Genomic DNA, 22,659 nt, shown 5'->3' on the forward strand with positions numbered 1-22,659 from the left:
TACAATCATAGCTACATCTGGCTTGATCTTATGCTAATTTCATTTCCTATTTTTTTGTGTGATATGGTCTGTTTGGCTGCAAATGTATATGAACTCAGTATGTTCGAAATGGATGATTCTCATAGTAGAATCTATTATTTAGTATTCTGGATTTAAGATGTAGACAGGGCTAGTCAACAAGAGGAATTCATAAAGACTCTAGACTGCTCGTACAAATTTATGCACCATAGATTCTATCGATAAATCATTGTTCAATAACTGATGGTATCATTATATCATACATTGATAGGAGTACAAACCTACAAGTGTGATTTAAGTCGACGATTATATACGAGAATAGGCGATAGCAAACGTTTATACGATCTAAATAGGGGTCAGATCCACGGGCCACTAAAATGGTGAGCCCTTCAACGAACATCGTCCGATCTAAATGTTTACTGGTCAACCGATTTCATTCATACTTGTGGTAGCTTTTCAGTGTTCTCATGGGTTATTGTCATTAGAACATCGTAACGCATATCATCATTGCTGACATTGATGAGTTTGACTGTCATGTAAGTGGAACAGGTCAACTTTGGCCTGTTCATGCTGTGCATCATTGATTTACGCCATCAATGTGTTATAACCTGTTGCCTGTGTCCCCTGTTAATGTATAACGTGATGATACCGCCAATTAGAGAACAGTTAATTATCGATCGGGCAGTCTAGAGTCCTTATTGTTCCTGCTTCCCGCCTAACCCAGTCAGTTAAGTCCAGAACACCAGTCTCAGCTTCTGTAATATGAATCACGTATTTCAAATATACTGGGTTTATATACTAACCAGACAGACCACATCGTACCACAAAATATGAAACAACATTTGTACAAGATTTAGCCTAATTGGCTGTGAATGAGGGAAGTAGTAAGTGATAGGCATGGGATAACTCAAGAATGGTGTTAACACCTATATGATGTCTCGTTCTCTCCTATCAAACGGGATTGAGCTATACTGATTGAGTTGTCACATGAACGTCTGAAAAGTGTCCGGTTCTCCTAAAACACCAATGTAACATTACCCTATCCCACAAAGGTATATTATCTTATATACTATATACATTACTGGGATCATGATATTTTGTGCTTTCCGACTAATAGACACTAATTACAATCGATTTGAGCTGAAAATAATTTCATTGATTTTTCACTTAGTATTCTCTATTCTATTACTTTATCCATTTCATTTCTTTACTTCTAAAGTAATAACATTCATTCACAAGAAGACTAATCCATGATGCAATATCATGATCACTGTTATCCAATTATTTTCATTATGATTATTTTACTACTCAAATCATTTATAAGTAGTTCTCAAATCCCAATCATGATTTATAATCTTGCTGATGAAACACCAACTGGTTCATTAATTGGTAATATAGCAGAAAATTTATCATTCAATTCTATAAGAAACCATACATACTTATTCATTACATCAATGAAATTTCAATATATCAATGATTATATAAAAATTACATCCAGTGGTGATATCATCACATTACGTCATATTGATCGTGATAATACAAATGATATATGTGGTCCATTAAATTGTTGTCCATTACTCGTATGTCAAATTGAAGCGAATATCATTTTAACTAAACAATGGAATACTCATTGGAAACATGATTCGAATCAAGTGAATCATTCATTCATGAAAGATCATCGTACTACTGATGAAGATGAGGAAAAGTTGAGACGAAACTCGATAAAATTGAATGAATCTAATGAACAACAAACGATGATACATTTATATATACGAATTAATGATGCAAATGATAATCCACCGCGTTTTTTTATGTCAACGAATATGATTCAATATGATTCATTCAATAGATCACAACAACAATTATTGAATAGACCATTTATTATTTATATACGTGAAGGGGATACAAATGGATTTGAAGGTTTACCTATTGCTTCAGATGCAGATTCTGAACTAAATGGTATAGTGATGTATAATCTCATTGAATATACAACTAATGGAGATCTTGTGAAAGAACCTCGATTAAATATTACTATGACATATAATCATATCCATTCAACAAATCCAAAATTAATACTTCTTCGATCATTAGATTATGAAAATATAGATGATCGTGAAATCTATGCTACATTCTATGCCATTGATGGAGGTGATCCATCATTAACTGGTTCATTATCAATTATAGTTCGTTTATTAGATATGAATGATAATCCCCCTATGATTGAACAATCTACAATGACAGAACAATATATTCTCTTACCAGAGAATACAACATTAGATAATAAACCATTCTATATAGTGAATGCAACAGATGCTGATTCTGGTGAGAATAGTCGTCTTATCTATTCGTTTAGTCCATTAGCTAATAGTTTGATTCCAATGAAATTTCATATTGATTCAATCAATGGTGCGATTATAATACGTGAACCATTAGATTATGAAGTATATTCTGAACGTCAATTTCTATTACCGATTGTTGTCAAAGATTCTGGTAGTCCACCATTATCCTGTACGACGTCGATTTCTATTCAAATTAAGGATATAAACGATAATATACCAACATTAATGATACAAGAGAATATCACTATACCAGAAGGACATATATTTACAAAACCAATTATACGATTTTATATTAAAGATGAGGATGAAGTATCTCATGGGAAAGTAAGTTAGATGATCATCATGACCGACTGACTTATTTATTCCTCATGGAGCAGAGGTTTCCGACTAGCATTCATCCAACCTAAGTTGTCTTGAGCAATCCTTTCAGTGAGACTCTAATTGATGAACGACCTTTGAACGAATCTTGAGTGACCTTAATTAATATTAGCCAATCAGAAGACAGTTAGTATATAGTGGAAATATATTATAAAAAACCAAGGAATTAAAGTGAATATACTTCTTTTACACGAATCAAAAACTTATCAAAGTTTGAAAGAGGTCTAGAAGTTCTGAAATCATAGTGCATACGGCAGGGGTACTCATCAAAATGGCTGTGTAATAGTCTACCTCTCAAGCCACGATAGGGTTGTAAAAACTCCTTTAGCGTAGACCACATACTTTTAATATTGTTAGTGTGCACTCCTGTTCTCCGGTCAACAAAATAGCGCTTATAAACAACGACATGATGCACATATCCAAGTCCATCCAGGCATCTGAAGGCTCTCCAATCATCCGTATATATTGTGGTACTTGGCTGCACCTATTCCCGTATACTTGGTATTATTGTAGTTGCTTGTCAGTTTCTGACCTTTCGAAAGTGTCCCTTTTGGGTTGATCTGTCGTAAATTCCAATTACCTGTGAGGTGTATTTATGGAAGTGCAGCTTACCAAGTCTTCCTTAATACTACGTCCTCTGTTAATTTTTCGCTTCTTAGTAGTCTCATCTGTTGTAGCCACTCAATTATCACGTCTTCTCTAAAATTCGCTGTAAACCGATCTTATGTGACCATCAGGCACTGTAACTGACGCCATGATATTGAAAGTCTTCAAACGTTTCTGACTGACTCGTCCATAAATTATAGTCTCGCCTTCTTTTCTAGTTTTATCTAATTGTTGTTTATTCTTCTTATGTTTGCTTCCATTTCTTGACGTTATGTGTCATATGGTGATTCTCTTCTCCTTTAATCTTGAGGATTCCAAGTGAGTGCTTGCTTGTAAGGTAGTTGGGTACTTCTCTCAATATGTGGCTACCAGATCTTCCGCAAGGATTTGGTTTGTTCTCTCCCATGGTAGGCTGTTACTTATAGTGTCTGGTCAATGTATAACTGTTCATAAACACTTGTATCTTCTCGATGATGGATTTCATAGTTCTCCAAGTTTTTGCTCCATGCAGTAGAATTGTTGTGATATTAACAATAGTGGCAAGAATATAATTTATGGATGTATCAATCAAGTATAAGAAGACAGATCTTGGATTTGGCACGAAATTCATTTATCTATTTGGTTAAATAGATTTTTATATTAGTTCATGATGAAAACTCTCCACATCTAACTACCAACCTTAAATTCACAGTAATTTCTAACCTCCATTTGATCCTAGTAATTAGGTAGATACACTCTGAGTGTCAGTCTGGCGTCGCTCAAAGGTCGACCATAAATAATAGTTCCACTACAATAGTTTATTATATTAGAATGTAAATTAACAAGATTATAATATAGAATGATACATTTTTAAACACCTATATTCCTTCTTCTTACAAGCTGATCTAATGGGATTTCCAGTACTTTTAGATGATATAAGACAGAAAGATGATTCAACTAAACTATTCCATGGAATCGAACAAAGTCGAGTTCCCCATCTTAAGGTTATGTTGTGTTTACTCTGAATTGAAAAGTAAATTCACCGACTGGTTACCACGTATATTTGTAAATTGAAGATTGGGATACTGGTATTAAGTTACTACACATCAAGAATATTTCATCATGTGAAGATGTATAAGCAAAGATGGATAGTGGTTAGTAATAGGATTGAAGATACATATTTCGTCCCATTTGAGATTCGTCAAGCACTATCCATCTTTGACTAAAAGTATTTGTGACTTAAGGCAATGTCGAAGATGCTTATATGTCACTAAGACACTGATCAATTGCAGTGCTAAACATCAATAGGAAGATTCAAGTAAACAAAAATACCAAGTGAATTTTAAATTCGCCCCATTACACAATCACAAATCACAATCAAGACTCGTTAGGTAAGTGAAAAATGCGTAGCGTTTGAAGCAAATGGTACTGGGTTCGAGTCCTGGAATGAACATAAACTCTGGAATTCAGGTATACCAACCTGAAGAGTCCCAAAAATGATGAATCACCTGTCCTGGATTCCTCTCCTAGTCATCATACATCTTCGCTTATGATGCTTGTGACTTGAGGCAATCCGTACACGATGCACATTTGCTGACAAGAAAGACTGATCAATTGCAGACCTAAACAACAATCGGAAGATTCACGTAATTATTACCAAGCGATTGTAAAGATAGTTGTAAAACTGTTTTTGCTCATATCGAAAATCTAGACAGATGATTTTTTGGTTGTATGAAAGAATCGTTCAATTGAATAATAACACCAAGAGAATTTAACTTTCACCCCATTGAAAAAGAAAGTGACTATTAGAACTCAGTAGCTAAGTGGATAACGCAATAGTGTTTGAAGCGAACGGTAGTGAGTTCGAATCCAAGAGTGAATATCAACTCTAAGATGCAGATGAATCCAGTTGACAAGTCCCAAATAGGATAAAACGAGCATCAAACTGGATTCTACTACTAGCTAATATCCATCTTTAGATATAATCAATATATTGATTGATAATATAACAGCCAATAGGAATTCAGCTCATATGAAATGTTATTTCCTCAATAATACGTTTATCTTTCACTGGTTGAAATCATGAGTCAATTGAAGCTAGGTCACCATGGAACACTTGAAAGCACTGGACGGCCGTTTCTCCCTAGTATGGTACTCCTCAGCAGTGCGCATCCACGATCCCGCACTCCGCGAGATTCGAAAGTTTATCTATTAGAAATGACATGAGTATTTCAATACTTTTATCTTCATTAATTAATAAACAAAACCGAGAGAGAGGGAGAGAAAGAAATAGAAGAAAAGATAAAGAAAAATTGACTTAGAAAATTTTTTTTTCTTTTTTTCATAGTTGAAATTAAAACAAAATTGATCAAAATAAATGGAGATAAAATAGGGGTGGTGTTGGTGATGTCGGTGGTGGTGGTAAAAAGGAGGAAATAGAAAACTGAAGATTGTGTGAAATGTTTTTTCTCTTTTCACTTTTGTTACCAACACAATCTTATTGTCCTCCTCCTCCTCCTCCCCTCCTCCTCCTCCTCCTCCCTCTTCTTCTTCTCCTTCTTCTACTTATTATTATGATTATCAATACTGTTTCTTCTGTCACCTCATTTGTTTACAAAATTTTTTTTATTTGTTTACTTTACATCGTTACACTTTGTATATATACAGAATTCCGTTTGAAAGAATAAAAAAAGTTTAAAAGGATAATCGAAAGGAAAAAAAATCGTACAACATGAATGAAATTGTATGTGATGAGGGTGATGGTGATGGTGATGATGATAATGATAATGATGGTGGTGGTGGTAATAGGTGATGGTTGTGAGAAGTAGGATGGTTCATTGAAGTTAAGGAAATTCAATGAAGGAATGAATGAATGAGTTGACATCAAAACGATAGACATCTTTTGTACGTTTTTAAGTTTAGAATAGAATGATTTTTATTTCTTTGTGTATCTAATGCATTCACTGGGGGTGGGGTGTGATAGGGTAACAGAATGAGAAAGTATTAGAGGTGAGTGTGGGGGGGGGAAGGAAAGATAAAAGAAGAATTTCACACTAATTAATTCTTCAAATAAGGATCATATATTTACTACCAATTATTTATCTAATAATAAACATTGAACACCTAGAATAAATAACTTTGATCAGGATAGAGCTGACATAATGCTGAGGAGTCTTACAACAGGACGAAACGGCCATGTGGTGCTTCAAGGTTCTCTAAAGTGGTCTACCTTCAATTGACTCATGATCTCCACCACGTCCAAAAACATTTCTGATATTTGCATAAATTAGTTGTTTAGACCTCCTGGTGAGACTATAATTTGTAGACGACCTTGGAGTGACGTTGAAGAGGCCTTGAGAATGTCCACTTACTGACTACGGTTAAATGAGAGTTTTAATCCAATATAAAGAATAAGGATTGTAATTTACAGTTGATAGTTAGGGATTTGAAATGGATTTGGAGTTTTGATCACAAACTGACATCAGCTAAAATGTCAAGACACTATTTAGCCAAATGGATTAAGATTTACTTGGTATTGCTTGTTTGAATCTTCCCATTAATGTTTAGCACTGCAGTCTCTTAGTGACATATGTGCATACTGTGCACATGCAAGTGGTTATCAGGACTCAATAGCTAAGTGGACAACACGATTGAGCTTGAAGCGAACGGCACTGAGTTCGAGTCCCGGAGTGAACATCTACTCCGAGATTCAGGTACATCCAGCTGACGCGTCTCAAATAGGACAAAACGCGTGACTTGGATCTCAATGTTATCCACTATCCATCTTTGCATAAGATAGATATAGAATTTCATGCTGAAATCCAAAACCTGTTACCGTAAATCTGAATAGTTTGTCCATAAACTAGTCTCTCCAATCTTTTTGTTGTTGTTTTGTATCATCTTCTATCTAAATTGTAGATACACCGTGTCTGACTGGTACATTTCATCTACTACTACTACTACCTACAATCATCAAATACCAAACTAAAATGCTCTATGTTATCTGTCGTCTTACTTAAATAACAATTTGTATTTGAACAAGATATATAGTATCTATGATTGTATACATGTTGACAACTCCACTTGTAGCTCGTCTAAGGCTATCACCGATCCCAAGACCACACAAAACAAAATGGAGGATGTCTTAGATATAGGGTCACTAAATCCCAACTCATAGAAATTAAATTTACCAAAAAAAAGAAGAAACATTAATCAGAACAAACCCTACATGTGAACAAAACGAATCAAAATGACAGCTGTTATGATAATTTATTGATTATCATTATTATTATTTTTTTGGGGGGGAAAATTTTAAAACTAGAAAACAGACATTCATTTGAATGAAAGTTCTCAATAGAATAGCAACAAAATAGAGGGGTGGAAATTGTATGATTTTCCAAACTTGTAATCACCATGTGGAAAGAGTAAGATTGAGGTTGTATTTGTGGAGATTATAGTAATATCGGCTCATTGGTCTAGAGGTTAAGCGTTTTCACTCAGAGACCTCAGGTCGTGAGAATGATTCCTGTGTGTTCGAAAACTGGAGATACTGGATGTGAATTTTGCATGCCGGATCGCGACTATGCACTGAGGTGGAGTACCCATACTAGAACGAGATAGTCATCCAATGATTTCAAGTTTTTCATAGTTGGTCCAACTTTAATCGATTCATTAATTCAACTATTAAATTAACTACAATCTCCACAAAATACCGTTTCAGATAATAATTATCGTGTGCTCACTAGTGGCTGGATTCAAGATGAATATCCTGGAGTTCTGGTGAGAAACCGTGACTAGTGGAGTTCAATCGTATCTGTTGTGATATAATATTTCATTAAAGACAATAGTGGACGGTGGCGCAATTTCGTGTATTAGTTGAAGTAAGACATGAATACTATTGGATGCCGAAAATACTGAGTTCGTGTCCCGTGTTCGGCATCTTGCATTCATAATGTTGGAGATTAAATGGTGGTGGGAAGTAGTCAACAGAAAACCCTGTACCCGTGTTTCAGACTACTTGGCACTCGTCAGCAAGGTGTACCTATAATGTTGAGGGAACTGGTGCTGCCTGATGGACTCGATCCCGTGTCAGCCTGCTTCACAATCAGAGACGTTACCACTGAGTAATCCGGGCTGTGATCAACCTCCTGTAGGACTGAGATGTTCTCACAATTGATTGATCACTGGGTGGTGATCAATGTCATGTATGTCAAGTCCTTCTTAGTGCAGATCGAATCCTATCGACCATGATGCAACCTGGCCATCAGTCTACGTGACTCGCCACTGCGTGCACTATTGTGAGATAAGATGGTGGTTGGAGATAGTCGACAGGAAACAGGTTGGTTGCAGCCCGGATAGCTCAGTGTTAACGTCTCTGACTGTGATGCTTAGTGACTCGGGTTCGAATCCGTCAAGCAGCACAAGTTCCCTCAAGATTACTGATACACCTTGCTGACGAGTGCCAAGTAGCACGAAACCCGGGTCCAGAATTTCCTGTTGACTACCTCCAATCACCATCTAAGACTTTCAACCTATTAGTCTAATACTAATATATTAGATAAATTGATTTATATACAGATTGATCAATACTATGTACATTTTTCTACCTAGAGAATGTGTATCACGCAACAAACTAATCACTTTCTTGATAAACATGAATAATGATTCTATTAATGGAAGACCAAGAATAAGAAGAAGGAGATGATGGGGAATAATAATAATAATAATAATAATAATAATAAGAAGAAGAAGAGGTCATAACAATAACATAAATGACCGAAAATTGTTTACCTAATGAGAAATAAAGATTTGTAATATGATGAATGAAAGTATTACGAAACTAGTTAAAACTATCCTGTGTCTATAATGAAATAGATGCAAATGAAAAGAAGTTTACATATTTGTCGTTGTTGTTGTTGTTTTCTCATAGTTTCGAATAGGGATAAAGATTGAATAACAATGTACACTTATGATCTTGCCGGAAGTCGGACGTAAGATATTTAGTTCTCATTATGGAGTGCTTCGTTTGTTTGTTCGCTTGTTTTTGAACTCATCGAGTTGATTTCTAGTGATTTATGCTTTTAGCTTTTGTTAATTAACAACTACAATGTATTGGATTCATTAAGTATTGTTTACTTGAATCTTCTAATTGATGATTATGACTACAATTGATCAGACTCATATTGGCATACTATGCATAGGACCTTGATATTGCTTTAATTCACAAGCATTATAAGCTTGGATGGATTATGACTAGTAGTGGAATTTATGATTCACGTTCCAGGATGTAGATTCCACTGCTAGCCATTATCCATATTTGCTTATTATGTACAATGTTATTATCCCAACGAGAATAGTGGATGGTAACTATTGTAATCTGTTTATGGACCAATAAGATACATAAATTTGTATTGTGTAAATTGATAAGTAACTAAACTATGTATGTTCATATTCCTCTTATTATAAGCTTCAATTTGACTCATAGACTATTACTATACGATTTACCGTTCTTGAGTTATGTCCAGTCTATTCATTACAGTCTCACACATTCACAACCACTTTTGATTAGATCTACAAATGTTGTTTTCGATTTTATGGTAGAATGTGATCTGTTTTGTTTGTATATAAACCAAGTATGTTTATATTGCAGAGGCTGAGATTGATGTCTTGGACTCAATAGGCATGCAGGGCTAGTCAAGAATAAGGATCGTTATTGAATCTAGACTACTCGTACGGGTTTATGAGTCATTGGTCCGATCGATAAACCACTGTTCTCTAATTGACAGTATCTTTACATCATACATTGAAAGGAGTACAAACCTACAAGTCATAACAACTGATATTCTATCTGCATCAATGGTACTAACTGCAGTTATATTAAAACCAAGAGAGCATCGTTAAAGAATCTTGACTGCTTATACGGGTTTACGAGTCGTGGGTTCAGTCGATAAATCACTGTTCTCTAATTGCCGTTATCAATACGTTTACATATTAATAGGCTACCATCAGTTGGCCCCAACATACACAAGGGGAAAACCAAGGTCCTCAAATACAACACGGAGAACACCACTCCAATCACACTTGGTGACGAAACTCTGGGAGATGTAGAATCCATCACGTACCTGGGAAGCATCATCGATGAACAAGGAGGTTCAGATGCAGACGTAACGGCGAGGACTGGCAAAGCAAGGGCCTCATTCCTACAATTGAAGAACATATGGAACTCAAAACAACTTTCAACCAATATCAAAGTCAGAATCTTCAAAACAAACGTCAAGGCAGTTAGTTCTACTGCACGGAGCTGAAACTTGAGGAACTACTACAACCATCATCAAGAAGGTACAAGTATTTATAAATAGTTGTTTATGCAAGATACTCATCATACATTGGTCGGATACCATTAGCAACAGCCTTCTTTGAGAGAGAGAAAAACAGCTTCCAACTGAATAGGAAATTCGGGAAAGACGATGGAAATGGATAGTACATATATTACGGAAATCACCAAACTGTATCACAAGGCAAGCCCTCACTTAGAATCCTGAATAGAAGTGGAAAAGAGAAAGGCCAAATAACACATTACGTCGGGAGATAGAAACAGAAATGAAAAGGATGAATAACAACTGGAAAGATCTGGAAAGGTTTGCCCGGGACAGGTTTGGGTGGAGAATGCTGGTGAGCGGCCTATGCTCCTCCACGAGGAGCAACAGGCGTGATTAAATAAATAAGTATTAATACGCTACAGTACCTGCATATTATAACATGTACGCTGATCCAGTGACAAGTATCATTCTAAAACTTAACATATATGAGATTGAGATGGTGAAGAATATTTGTAGCTGAGGTGGGTCATTTTAATGAAGTTTTGTTCTCTGAGCTGGATGGTTTGGTTATGGTACTTTTATCGTCCTTCTAAACGATATCATCAGCATGTGCATAATAATGCACAAACGTAGAAACAAAAATCAAACCGATGAGACATATAATGAAAACAAAGAAGTAAACAATCACAGGTCTAAGATCAACAAGAACCAATCAACATTGAGGTGTACAGGACAAGTTGTGAATCACATATAAAAAATCTGAACACTTCACCTCTACTTGAAATTTGTGCTGCAGATGATGTCATTCAGTAGAACGATGAAATCTCGACGACCAACCAACTCACAGAACAAAACTCTATCAAAATATATAAGATTATCAGTTTAAGGGTTTTTGAAATAGTTAAGTTTTTGATTGAGATCATGAACTGATTGATGTTAGACCACCATTAAAAACCTGGAAGCACTGGACGGCCGTTTCGTCTTATTGTGGAAATCCTGAGCAGTCGTCCAGTAGGTTAAGTGTTCGCGCACGAGACTGAAGGCCCTGGGTTCGAATCCCTCGAGCGGGATCATGAATGCGTGATTTCATTAAATTTTCATTAAAATGAATGTTGTTTTTTTTCTTTTTAGATCCTTTGTAAACTAACTCCATTAGAATCAAATCATCTTCAAGATAAAGAACTTCTAGCTGGTCAAGATTATTTACGTTTACATCCAGTCGCTGATACTGTATTTTTTATATTCACAAAAGGTATATTTGATTATGAACAGATGCAATATGCTTCATTATCAATCGATTGTTATGATTTAGCTGATATAGATCTATTCAATGAAGTAAATTTCACTTTACAACATTTTCAACAGAAGGATCTATTGAATCATCTATATCAATTTCGTATCACAGCAGCTATCTCTGATCAAAATGATAATATACCTATATTTAAACAATCCAAATATTCTATTCAAATACCAGAACATCTATCAGATGGATCATATATTACTGAAATGAAAGCCTATGATTTAGATAAAGGTGAATATGGACAATTAACTTATCAATTAAAATCAATTACATACAACTATATTGATGATCATGATCCTGATCATGATAAAGAAGATCCAGATCATTCAAAGTATTCAAGATATCCACAAGAATATGAACAACCATTTGAAATTCATCCTTTAAATGGTATCATTACAGTATTACATAATCAGTTATTAGATCGTGAACAAATTGAATATTTTCATTTAAATATATTAGCTATAGATAAAGGAAATTTAACTACTCATACACAATTAATCATACAATTAATCGATATTAATGATCATTTACCAATATTATATAATAATAATCATATCAATATTGATTTTCAAGAAAATCAAAAAATCAATACTTTTATTGGTTTCATACATTTAATTGATTTAGATAAAGATTCAAAACATTCAATGATACATTTGTTATTAGATAACAATCAATCAATCACTAACCAATCGATCGATAACCAATCAGTCGATAATCAATATAATCATTATATTAAAATTATACCCGAAATCAATTTTCATTATAAACAAATCAATCAAAATGAATTAATGAATGAATATGAATTAAAAGCAATATTGATTAATCAATTAATTATTGATCGTGAAAAAATCAATAAAATTTTTTATCAAATTATTACATTTAATACTGATAATAATAATCTAAAATCAACCAATAGTATAACATATACATTAACTATCAATATATTAGATGAAAATGATAATATACCAATATGTATATATCCTATTTATAATAGTATTATTGGTGATTATGATCCAGATCATCATCTAGATCCAGATCCAGATCATTCCATAATGATTTATACAAATACACTAATTTATACATTCGTTATACAAATCAAAGGTTATGATCCAGATCATGGCTTAAATGGTACTATATTATATCAATTAAATCCATTGACTAATGGTAGTCAATATTTTTATTTAAATGAATCGAATGGTAAATTATATACAAATTGGTTCATCGATTCAGCATATGATTCCACAATGATTAATATGGATACTAATCCATCATATGATCCACCTATTGAAGGGATCTATCATATCAAGATATCACTTAAAGATATGGGTATACCATCTTTATCATCAAATGAAACGCAATTTTTTATTAAAATTCATTCATTTAATCCATCGATAATCAACAATCAATCAACCATCCATTCGAATCAGAAAACAATGACATTTTGGTTATCAAATCATCCTCAACAGAATCAATTTTTATGGATTTTATTGATTATTTCTATGATATTATTGATTATTATTATAAGTAGTATCGTGATATGGATACAATCTTATTGTAAACAAAAATTCAATCATCCAATTATCATATCAACAACAACAACAACAACAACAACAACCAAAAATCATCATCAATCATTAAAGAAACCATATCTAATTAGTTGTTTATCAACCAATAAAAAATATCAATATTCATCGAAAATCAATAATCATAATAATCAATCGATTTGGCCAGATACAAATATCATTCATCAATCAATAAATGATCATCTAAATGTCAATACTACTACCAGTAGTGATACTACTATTAATACTACTTATAATGATCCTTTTGATTACACCAATCATTTACATACAAATCCAATCTGTTCATTACCTTTCCCATATGACACTGGTAACCATAGCAACAATAATAATACTAATGATTATTATTATCATAATAATAATCAATTGATAGGACAAAAGTATACTTCATTAAATGCATCAAATCTATCAATTAATCATTTGAATAGTTCTATGAATGGAACATTGACAAATGATCATCTTAATCATGATGTATATATACAATCATCATTACATAGAACAATTGGAAATTCTATTGTTTATTCAACATATACGAATTCATATTTATCACCTATATATGATCATAGTTATTATGATGATCAATGTAAGTGAAAGATGATAGTTGGGTGTTGGTGGGAAGTGGTCGACAGGAAATTTTGGACCCAGGCACGCAATGTCCAGTCACTTAGATTGGTGGCCACATTGCATCATGGTCGATAACATTCGATCTGCACTAAGAAGGACTTGACACACATGACATCGGACACCACCCAGTGATCAATCAATTTTGACAGATGACAGTTTATATGAATAAGGAGTCAAGAAAATGAGTGAAATAAATGATTGAAGTGATAAAGATTTAAGAAAGATCACAGTATTATAATAGTTGAATTGATGGTTCAATTAAATATAGACAGTGGTCTTGAGTGTTGTTAGAGGTATGAGTGAAGTTATTAATTCCTGGATACAGAAGGCTGGACCAGTTTTTGCCAACTTGCGTTATTTATGGTGTAGGTGAGATATCCGACTATCAAGCAAAGGACGTGTTTACTGCGCATCAGTTCGTTTCGTTTTACTTTATGACAGTGAAACATGGCCGCTAAGAGTAGAAGATATTCGTAGGTTACTAGTATTCGATCATAGATGTCTTCAAAACATTGCTCGTATATCCTGGAACCATCGAGTAAGTAATACAATTGTTAAGAAACGAGTATTAGGTAAGGGTGGCAAGTCAATTGATGAAGTAGTGAAACTTCATTAGTTGAGATGGCTGGGACATGTGTTACGTATGCCCAACCATCGACTGCCCCGACGTGCGATGTTTTATGGTGTAGGATTAGGTTGGGAAAAGCTATGGACGACCAGACCGAAACATGGCACAAATCCATGAAGTCACTTACAAGTGCACTAAGCCATGTTGGCAGGTGTAGACTACCTGGTTGGAATCCGCAAAATGATAGTAACCGATGGTTGGAGACCTAGGATGACATGGCTCCAAATCGTTTGCAATGGCGCAGGTGCATAAACTCTTTGTGTTCTCCCGAATTCTAATCTCCTGAATCCTCCTTGTCCCTTTTTTCTCTTTCCAACTTTATTTCACTGCATTATACTCTTTAAATAACATCTTCAAACCCTAATGTTTCCGACTACTGCTTATATTCTTACCGCCTCTACCACTACGGGATTTGAATCAAAAACTGCATCTCTGTGCTAACGTGGAATGTTAACTTGAACTGATGTACGAAGGCGCGAATTTCCACGTTGTTACTGACTGACTGACTGACACTGTGGAAAGGTTATTCCGGAGATACCTGTAAAGTAAAATCAATGAATTGTATGTTTTTGGTCACTAAGTAGCGATCAATATATTATAGTTGTTTAGCCCTGTAGTGCTGACTGATTTCTGACAATTAATTTGCCGTGTTGCTAAGACGTCGCCAAATGCAATGGTACGGCCGAGGGTGGGGAGAGTCAGCTCTCCCTCTCCAAATGCTCACACATGGCCACGCGTATACAGTCATTGCCACAGGAGTCCTACTCACTGTCTTCTCACGGCATTACTGTTGTTTACGAAATTGAGAGACCGAAAAGCGAATGTCCGACGCTTTGACGGGGTTGGTGGACATGGAGAACCCACCTCGGGTAGTTGGAAAACTCTCATTCTAAACCAATGGTGCACATGGGCTTCAGGATCCTGAGGGGGAAAATGGCGTATGAATCTATTGTTGGTCAACTGGCCACCACGGTACTGCATCTCCTTACGTTGCCCCACTGCCTTGTGGACCAGACCGTCAGGTCAAAGGCTCTGGGTGTAAACATTTAAGAAAGCCACGTGGTTTGGTCTGTGGAGGGTGTCAACTCTCCCACTCGAAATGTTCTCAGATGACCACGCGTATTGTTGGGTACGTTAGATTCCCAGAACTCACTTGGACAAGGTTCTTATTTTGTAATTTCATTCTAAAAATTTGAATTTCCTTGTTCTCATGCCAAAGGCGCTCTTGTTACCGTCATGTCTTATTTCCCACCGGGAAATATTTTAAATTCTATTGGTCCGTTGCGTCTTTTAGTGTGCTATTTTGTAACGCTATCTCAGGACGGTTTTTTAATGTATATATACGTTTTGAATTGCGTTTGTTGTAATCGCTCGTTTCTGGCTGTTTGCAGAATATACTTCCAATTCCAAGCTTGGACTTCTTCCTCTAGGTAGCGTGGCTGGAGCGCATCAATAGCTAGCCAACTGGTCTTTGGTCACCGAGTCTTGTTTCTCGTTCACAGATTAAGTAAACTCGTGATAGCTTCAACCCTGGCATGTATACAACCACTGATAAGGAATTCCCGCCTTCTCACCAAGGGGTGTTGTTTACGAATGTCCGATACTTTAACCGAGTTGATGGATATAGTGGATCCACCTAGAGGAATTGGAAGACCTTCATTCCAAACCAACAGTGTACATAGACTCCATGATTCTGAGAAAACAAAAAGTGTATTACCCAGTTGTTTGGTTGCCAGCTAACATGTAACTGCATTTCCTGACGTCGCTCTACTACCTTGTAGATTAAACCTTTAATAAACATATCATAATCATATTTTGATATTAATATTGTCGTTTTTATCTATTTTAGATCAAAATCAACAAAGAAATATGAAATTCTAATGAACATATACCCTATTACATACCCTTTACATCTTGATGGAGTTTTGTTCTTTAAGCTGGATGGATGACCAAACCATCCAGCTCAGAGAACAAAGCTCCATCAAAATCATCCACTTGAGCTACAAATCTTCTCCACCATCTCAGCCCTTTACATCATTGAAATCAATATACTTTTATCTTCAACAAAAATGAACTTTATATTGATCTTCACATTCAACAGTTCCCCAACTGTAACACTTTATCCTTTTCTAATCGAATATGTATCTTCATTGATATATCTATGTATATGTATATAGATTAGTCTCATCATCTATTCAGGTATCTTTCTAAAAAAAGTATACAACCTCTCATTGTACAAATTACAGAAGATCCTTAACAAAGACATCATCATTGCTGATAATATACAACAACTCGTGAATGGATTACATGTATTTGGCAACTACTCAACTATTGTTATCATTAGGATCAATTATGATTTCATTGGATATTCATCTATCCTAACCTAACTCATATCTGCCTATATTAACTTCAGATTGGATGTTAATGCTTATTGTGAATGTGTTTCTTTTTCTTCTCTTATTACTTAAATAAGTAATACGCTACTTGTAATAATATGCCATATACTAATAAACCTTTATGCCTAATAAAATCAATCATTTGGGGAGGGGTTGAGGGGCGGGGTTCTTGTTGACGATTAATTGTTGATACATTCATTCATTGTAATTGCTTGTTAATATGAAAATGTAAATTGGAAACTTCACTTATGATTCTGACTTTCTGAATATGTATATGGAACATTTCCAAGAAAGCTCGTATTTCATTGGATAATTGATAATGAATATATTTTATCAGTTAGGGGTTGTGGAGATTGTTAAGTTTTTGATTGAGATCATGAATCGATTGATGTTAGATCACCATCGAAAACGTGGAAGCACTTGACGGCCGTTTTGTCCTATTATGGAACTCCTAAGCAGTGCGCATCCAGGATCCCGCTTGCGGGATTCGAACTCAGGACCTATCAGTATCGCGCGCGAACGCTTAACCTACTGGACCACTAGCCGTTAGTAATCCATTGTAACATATGATCAAAGGTATTTCTGTAATCAACTTTCAGTATAACTTAACAATGTTCACAACCACTAACCTGATAATTACCATGTGCTCACTAATGACTAGCTTCGTGAGAAAATTCTCGGAGTTCTGGTGAGAAGCCGTGACCAGTGGAGCTAATCAGTGTCGAGTAGAAACGTCAGTACAATGGAAGATGGTCACGCAACTTTGTGGATTGGTTGAGGTTAGACACTAACGCCATTAGATGCCGGCTGGCTCAGTGGTCCAGTAGACTAAGCGTTAGCGGGCGAGACTGTTGGCCCTGGGTTCGAATCCTGCGAGCGGGATCGTGGGTGCACACTGCTGAGGAGTCACGCGATAGAATGAAACGACCGTCCAGTGCTTTCAGGTTTTCATTGGTTGTCTTACATCAATCGGTTCATGATCTCAATAAAAAAGAATATATTTTATTCAAATGAAATTAACCAATCAAAAGTCGATAGAATTTGCTATGTTGAAGCGATGACGAGTTCACTTAGTCTGCGAACGGAACAAAAGACTCTGTGACTAAAGACCAATAAACTAACTATTCCATTGCGTCACAGTTCCTTCAACTAAATAGAGTAGTTGAAGCCCAAACGTGGAAGTATATTCCACAGAAATCCAGAAGCACGAGTGATAACAACAGACACAAATCAAAACGTATATGCACAGCACAAAACTGTCCTTAGAAAGCGATACAAAATAGCATACTAAAAAATACAACGGACTAATAGCATTTAAGATTCTCACAAGTGGGAAATATAACATGATGGTGAAAAGAACGTTTTTGGCGCGCAAACATTGAAATTCAAATTTTCGGAATAAAATTATAAAATTAGGACCTTTTTTATAAGAAAAGATGATTAATGGCTAGTAGTGGAATTAAGGACACGCATTTTTTTACTATTTGGGATCGCGTCCTAGAATGAACAACAAACATGAGACTCAGTTACATCCAGCTGTTGAGTCCCAAACAGGACGAAACGCATGTCTTGGATTCCATTGCTTACCACTATTCATCTTTGCCTAGAATGCTTGTGAACTACATCACACTGAACGAGCAAATAGCTAAGTAGATAACACGATGGAATTTGAAGCGAACGTTATTGGGCTCGAGTCCCAGGGTGGATATCAAATCTGAAATGCAAGTATATCCAACTGAAGTGACCCGAATCGGACGAATGACGCCTCTTGGATTCCCCTGCTAACCACTATTCGTTAGTAATTCATTGTAACATATGATCAAAGGTATCCACTTTCAGTAAAATCAATTTGAATGTTAACTTTCGTTTTGACACTACTTACTTACGCTTGTTACCCTTCGTGGAGGAGCATAGGTCACCCATCAACATTCCTCATTCAACTCTGTCCTAGACAATTCTTTCCAGTTACTATTCACCCTTTTCACGTCTGCTTCCAATCCCCAACATAGTGTGTTCATTGACCTTCCTCTTTTCCGCTTTCCTTCAGGATTCCAAGTTAGTACTTGTCTCGTGATACAGTTTGACGATTTCCACAGCTTATGACATTATTGAAATAAAAATCACATCCATTTAAATAAGAACAAGTTATATGCTATTCAATTATCTCATGACATAATCATCATCTTACACAAGATAAATATTTCCTCTTTGTAATTAGTGTGATTGACTGTAAAATCACTGACTGAACTGACAGAAAATGGCACTATTAAAGCATGCCCTGGTACAGCCGAGAGTGGTGAAAGTCAGTTCTTCCACTCGACATGCTCTCACATGGCCACGTGCATACAACCACTGCCTGAGAAGTCCTACTCACTAACTTCTCGCGGCATTACTGTTGTTTACGAAATTGGGAGGACGAAAAGCAGATGTCCAGAGCTTTAGGCGGGTTGGTGGGCACGTATGATCCAACTATGGGGTTGGAAAACCCTATTTGCAAACCGATGGTGCACATGTACTCCAGGATCCTGAGAGGACAAATGGATTTTGATTAACATTTATGACTAATAGATAGGTCAGTGGGATGGATTAATGTTTAAGCTAAGGATTTTGCTTAAGATTAGGATTTGATGTTAAGATCTTGATTCAGATTAAGAGTCAAGGTTAAAATTTGGGGTTAGGAGTTTGCATTAATAATAAATCTATGGCTATCTTCTTCTGGTTACTCTGTCTGTAAGTCTAATAGAAGTCGCTATGAATGTAGATTGTCCGAATTCTTGGAACATTGTGAGGACTCAAGTAAATTTTTAGGAATCTCTACATTATCTTCGGTTACGGTAAGGTACTTTAAGTTAGGATTAAAGATTTATGATTAGAGTTTTCATTATAAAATAATATCAGATACAATGAGTTATTACCAAATAGATTAATAAACTTGAACAGAAATTCCAGAGGCATTAACTTAGATCAAAATAATTAGTTTGCATCAGCAGAGAGTTGTGGAGATTATTAAGTTTATGATTAAGATCATGAACCGATTGATGTTAGATCACCAATGGAACTACTCAATGGTGTATATCCGCAATTCTGCTCACGGGACTCGAACCTAGGACTTTTGACCTCGAGCACGAACACGTAAACTTTAGACCATTTAGCCTACATCCAACTGTATTGTTGTCTAACCTCAACTAATCCACGAAATTATGAGACTATCTTCCATTGTGCTGAGATAGATACCTGTCTTTACTTGACATAGATTAGTTTCACTGATCATGGCTTCTAACTTAAACTCCAGGAATTATCTGATGAAGTTATTCACTAGTGAGTACGTCTACATTCTTTTAGTGAATGCATACTACTGGGGAGTCTTATACTGGAACGAATCAGTTGACAACTTCACTTATTTTGGAAGTCTGATCAGCCCTAATGGGTTGGTATCGGACGAAATCTCAGCACGGATTCGAAAAGCTCGTTTGGCTTTCGCCAACTTACGTCACCTCTGGCGATGGCGAGATATCCGTCTATCAATAAAAGGACGAGTATACTGAGTGGCAGCTCGTTCTGTTCTAGTATACGGCTGCGAAACATGGCCATTAAGAGTAGAAAACACTCGTTAGCTACACTAGTATTTGACAACAGATGTCTTAGAAATATTGCTCGCATCTGCTGGGATCATCGGGTAAGTAATAGTGAGGTTAGACACAAGGTATCAGGAAATGATGATAAATCAGTTGATGAGGTTGTGAATCTTCATCGACACAGATGGTTCGGTCACGTGTTACATAGGCCTGAACACCGATTACCACGACGTGCAATGCTGGCTGGTGTTGGAGATGGTTGGAAGAAAGTTAGAGGCGGCAAAGCCGAAATGTGGCATCAGTTCTTAAAGTCACTAACTGCTAGACTGAGCCATGTTAATAGATGCAGACTACTTGTTTGGGTTCCGCGTAACTATCACAACCAATGGTTGGAGACTGTGTGTGACATGGCTCAAAATCGATCACAATGGTGTTAGTGAGTAAACTCTTTGTATTCCCTTAAACAAAGAGGTTAAAATCACTTTATATCCTTCTTTCTACGTACTGACTCTTTCTTCCTGTACTGTATTCTTATAAGCAATCTTTCTTTTATACATTACCACTATTGACTTAACTACTCTTATGAATCCGGTGTTCATCTTGCTGTGGTAAGGTGGTACGGTAACTTGGACCGAGGCATATATATGCCTGATCCTACGTTGTAGCTGACTGACTGACTGACTAACTGACCCATCAGTCGATATCAGTAGTATACACCATATTCTCATCTTGAAATCACTTTTATCTATCATGATTGATTCAATAGTATACAATGTAGAATTCATTTTGATTAATAATAAGTCATTTATTTTCATTTATTTAATAACTTTTATCCTTCTGTTCAATGATAATCAGACAATTTTCTTCTTTTTTTTTCTTTCTCTTTGAATTCTTTATACACATATGGAGTTAAATGGAAGTTGGAGGAGGGGAGTCCTCTTCATCCTTTTCTTTTTCTTCTTTTTGTCGTTGTCGTTGTTTATTTAAAGAATTGAAACTTGACAAGTTTGCGTGTTTTCATAATGAATCCTTAAATACCAATATGATTGTTTCTAATTGTTTAAAACCAACCAAAAAAAATTAGGGGGAGGTGGAAGGGGGAGAGTGGGAAGTAGGGGAGGGGGAGGATAAATTTATCATTTAAATTATATTATTAAAACATATTAGATGAATGGATTGTTCTGGGTAGTTTCAACTATAGAATATCTACGTAGTCATTTCATCAGTAGGTTTCAGCATTCAAGATCCTCAAATTCAAGAAAAAGAGAACTGTAACATAATCAAACTTGATGGAGAAACTCTTGAAGATATGGAATCTTGCATGTAACTAGGGAGAATCATAGATGAATAAGAAAGATTTGGTGTCAACGTAATGGCAGAGGTTGGCAAAGCAAGGACAGTATTCCTACGGTGCTCAAAGGAACTGTCAACTAATATCAAAGGTCACAATCTTTAATAATAAGGTCAAGGCACCTCTACTGTGGGAGAGAACAAACCAGCTCCCAGCTGAAGAGGAAATTGAGAAAAGACGATGGAAATGGATAGGACGTATATTTTGCAAATCATCAAACTGCATCACGAGGCAAGCCCTGACTCGGAATCCTGAGGGGAAGCGTAAAAGAGGAAGGCCAAAGAATACATTACGTCGGGAAATAGGAACAGAAACGAAAAGGATGAATACAACTGGAAAGAGATGGAAAGGATTGCCCGGGACAGGTTTTGATGGAGAATGCTGGTGAGCGGCCTATGCTTCTTCACGAGGAGTAACAGACGTAGGTAAGTAAGTACCTCTACTGTATGAAACTAAAACGTAGAGAACTACTAAAATCATCATCAAAATGGTATAAGTAATTATAAACAACAGTGTATGCAAGACACTGAATATCCGTTGACTGAAAACCATCAGCATTAGAGATT

The 22,659-nt window shown here is 35.7% G+C and overlaps 1 protein-coding gene across 1 annotated transcript; it reads left to right on the forward strand.

Moving 5' to 3' along the window:
• The first annotated feature begins 1,410 nt into the window (after positions 1-1,410).
• On the forward strand, positions 1,411-17,332 carry PCDHAC2_2 (putative calcium-dependent cell-adhesion protein). Its single transcript, XM_051215379.1, has 3 exons — positions 1,411-2,681; positions 11,771-14,102; positions 16,621-17,332. Exons 1-3 carry the CDS (start codon positions 1,830-1,832, stop codon positions 16,650-16,652), a joined length of 3,216 nt encoding a protein of 1,071 aa, XP_051068602.1. The 5' UTR covers positions 1,411-1,829; the 3' UTR covers positions 16,653-17,332.
• The last annotated feature ends 5,327 nt before the right edge of the window (positions 17,333-22,659 follow it).

The sequence above is a fragment of the Schistosoma haematobium genome, chromosome 2, assembly GCF_000699445.3.
Source record: "Schistosoma haematobium chromosome 2, whole genome shotgun sequence".
In the NCBI taxonomy this organism is placed as follows: domain Eukaryota; kingdom Metazoa; phylum Platyhelminthes; class Trematoda; order Strigeidida; family Schistosomatidae; genus Schistosoma; species Schistosoma haematobium.

Bases quoted from the DNA above. Each gene is read 5' to 3' on its own strand.
- PCDHAC2_2 (XM_051215379.1), top strand. From the start codon at position 1,830: ATGTCAACGAATATGATTCAATATGATTCATTCAATAGATCACAACAA. The intron at 2,682-11,770 runs GTAAGTTAGATG...TTTTCTTTTTAG, and splicing joins ATGAAGTATCTCATGGGAAA to ATCCTTTGTAAACTAACTCC. The intron at 14,103-16,620 runs GTAAGTGAAAGA...TATCTATTTTAG, and splicing joins TAGTTATTATGATGATCAAT to ATCAAAATCAACAAAGAAAT.